Source organism: Notothenia coriiceps, unplaced genomic scaffold, assembly GCF_000735185.1.
Source record: "Notothenia coriiceps isolate Sejong01 unplaced genomic scaffold, NC01 NC01_scaffold00028422, whole genome shotgun sequence".
Taxonomy (NCBI): Eukaryota; Metazoa; Chordata; class Actinopteri; order Perciformes; family Nototheniidae; genus Notothenia; species Notothenia coriiceps.
In genome coordinates this window covers 158,336-161,298 of record NW_011361123.1, presented here as the reverse complement: position 1 = coordinate 161,298, position 2,963 = coordinate 158,336, and the positions used below count along the sequence as shown (strand labels likewise).

The window sequence follows — 2,963 nt, the reverse complement described above, 5'->3', positions numbered from 1 at the left end:
ATCACTCTCTGGTTGCTCTGCCCAGCTGTGATTTACGGAGGTAAAGTTCTTGTCTTCCCATTGGACGGGAGCCACTGGGTGAACATGAAAGTCATCATTGAGGAACTCCATGCAAGGGGCCACCAAGTAACGGTTGTGAGATCAAGAGACAGCTGGTACATCAAGGAAACCTCCCCATTGTATACTTCAATTACACTCGAATCAGATTCTGGATTTGGTGAAGACTTTGCAAAAACCTTCGTGGTCCAGTTGCTGGAAATCCAGAGAGCAGGGAAGTCTGCCTGGACACGTTTCAAACTGGAAATGGAGCAAGCACAAATGGCCTCAGTGCTGCATATGAACACGGCCACAATGCTTGAGCAGCTTTTTGAAAACAAAGATCTGATACAGTCGCTGAAGGATGCCAGATATGACCTTGTCCTTGCTGACCCTGCTATACCAGGGGGGGTCCTGCTGGCCCACTACCTTAAGCTGCCCCTCGTTTTCAATGTCAGATGGACAAGTCAAGGTGAAGGCCACTTTTCAATCGCACCCACTCCTCTCTCTTATGTTCCATTGACAGGGACTGTGCTTTCAGATAAAATGAACTTTCTTGAAAGGGTTCTTAACGTAATCGTTTTTGGTTTCACAGAATATCAAATTGCATTCTATGTTCTACCATATTATGTTGACCTGATTGATAAATATTTAGGTCCAGACGCAGACTTTTTATCTCTATTTCAAGCTGCAGACATTTGGCTGATGAGAGTGGACTTTGTGTTTGAGTTCCCTCGTCCCACCATGCCTAATNGGCATCTCATCTTGGGTGCAAGTTCATCAATGTTTGGGGTCAGGCTCTGAGCGGAGGAAATCCTGAGGATGGAGTGAAGGTGTGCGTGCAATATACCGGCGGACGCCGGTATATTGCACGCACACCTTCACTCCATCCTCAGGATTTCCTCCGCTCAGAGCCTGACCCCAAACATTGATGAACTTGCACCCAAGATGAGATGCCAAGTATCTGAACTAGCATCACAGAGCAGCAAACTGAGTTTCAATGGATGTTTCCTTCTGCACTTTTTCTCTTTTGCGACAACAGGGCATGTTTGTTTTTTTCTTTGAGGGAAATCGTTTTTTTGAATCTGTTGTTGGCCTGTGGAAAAATGTAATCATAAGAAATGAATCGGGAAAAGCTGCAGATAGAGCCATAAGAAATGAATGCAACTGATTATTTAATGTTTAATGTTGTTTTTATAGGCAATAATTTAAGCTTTGTTAGTTCCAGGTTTAATATGTGCAATAATAATAATACATTTCAATACGTTTTGCAATAAACATTGAACCAGTCCGGCCCTCGACTAGTACCCATTTTATAATTTTGGCCCACTGTGTATTTGAGTTTGACACCCCTGCCTTAGATGATGTTGAGCTTTGGATCTATAATAAAAGCCAGGCACTGATAACGCCTTTTTAATCGTAGCATTTGCATAGACCTGTGCACATCCTTCAGTTAGAGACTGCACCTTTTAGGGAAACAAGAAAAGTAGAAATGTCCAACATACTACACTTAAAAATAGGTATGACAGAGTAGAGCATACTATGTTCTCCTCTGAAATCCACTGAGAGGCTGATGTGTGCCTCCAATAAATACACAGTTTGAAGGTAAACAAACATGTTTATTGTGGGGTTCGTTACAGCATATCATTCAGATCCAGTTTTGTCAAATATTTGCAAGTAGCACATTAGAAAACTGTTGTCGAGCAACAAAAAGCAGAAACACCTGAAGCTCATCTCAATGACCTCGCAAAGTTCATCCACATCAGGTCTGTGAAAATACAGATGAACCGCCACAGTACAAAGATGATGTCATCAATGAGCCAGTTCACCTATTTTAGCTGCATTAGGAATGACCAGACCTTAACAACGAAAGCCTGGGAATCTTTCAATTTAAGTTCATGTTTATTTAGCTACTTTTAGCTATACAAGCACTCCTTCAAAATGCCCTTGGGCAAAGATCAAATACAGACCATACATTTCCATACTTTGACTTATATAACACAACAATATTTACATAGATTTCAAGTATTATGCTTGTAGTGATATGAAAAAGGTCAAAACATGAATTAAGTTCATGCAAGTACATGTCTTGAATATAAACAAACTAATTAAATGAATGTACCTACCTAAAAGCTAATGCATGTCAGCTGTCAAATGTTCCATGAATATGCACTCAAACAATCTTATATCAGTCTATAATATGAATCCCAAAACCCTTTTGCATATTAAAGTATTTATTTGATTTAATGTACACAATTGAATCATATCCCTTGAATGCTTACTCACGTTTCACTTTAGATCTACACATTTTAGTGCACAAACACCTGATGAAAAACACAAAAGTGAACATCACGAGCAGCACCGCTCCAGCCAGGAACAAAATCACATCTACAGAGTGGTAGGAATACCAGGGCAGTCTGTAGGACTCTGTTCTCAGGTGAGCTGCACCTTTGTGTCTCATGACAAACTCTATCCAGAAGAGGGCGGTGTCCAGCGGCTTCATCGGCTGATCTCTGTGCAGCCTGGAGAGTCTCTGCATGTTCAACCTGTAGGAGGGCTCATTCAGGACTTCCTGGATGGCATCCTGCAAGTTGTTGTCTTTGTCCACGGTTTGAATGGTAAGAAGTTTAGCCGCGCCTCTCTCCTTTAGACGCAGCAGGTTGTCAAATTGGTCAAAAAACAGGGGCAGACCAACAACTGGTACTCCGTGATAAATAGCCTCTTGGACTCCATTGGTTCCTCCGTGAGCCACAAACAGTTTTATCTTGGGATGTCCTAAAAGGTCATTCTGAGGCATCCAGTCTACTAGCAGAGTGTTGTTGCCCAGAGTGGCTGGTCTCTCACCTTTATATCTCCAGATGACTTTCTGGGGTAATTTAGCAAAAGTTGCAGCAATCCCATTTGCCATATCAGAGGGAAGTTCACTT

General features: G+C 41.9%; 1 protein-coding gene and 1 pseudogene across 1 annotated transcript; one reads left to right on the top strand and one right to left on the bottom strand.

Annotated features, from left to right (window-relative positions):
• LOC104958160 (UDP-glucuronosyltransferase 1-5-like) lies at positions 1-955 on the top strand. The gene is made up of 2 exons (XM_010785871.1): positions 1-805; positions 933-955. The coding sequence occupies exons 1-2, from the start codon at positions 85-87 to the stop codon at positions 953-955; spliced, it is 744 nt and encodes a 247-aa protein (XP_010784173.1). The 5' UTR covers positions 1-84.
• A 685-nt stretch (positions 956-1,640) lies between these two features.
• LOC104958150 (UDP-glucuronosyltransferase 2A1 pseudogene) lies at positions 1,641-2,956 on the bottom strand (annotated as a pseudogene).
• Positions 2,957-2,963: the final 7 nt, after the last annotated feature.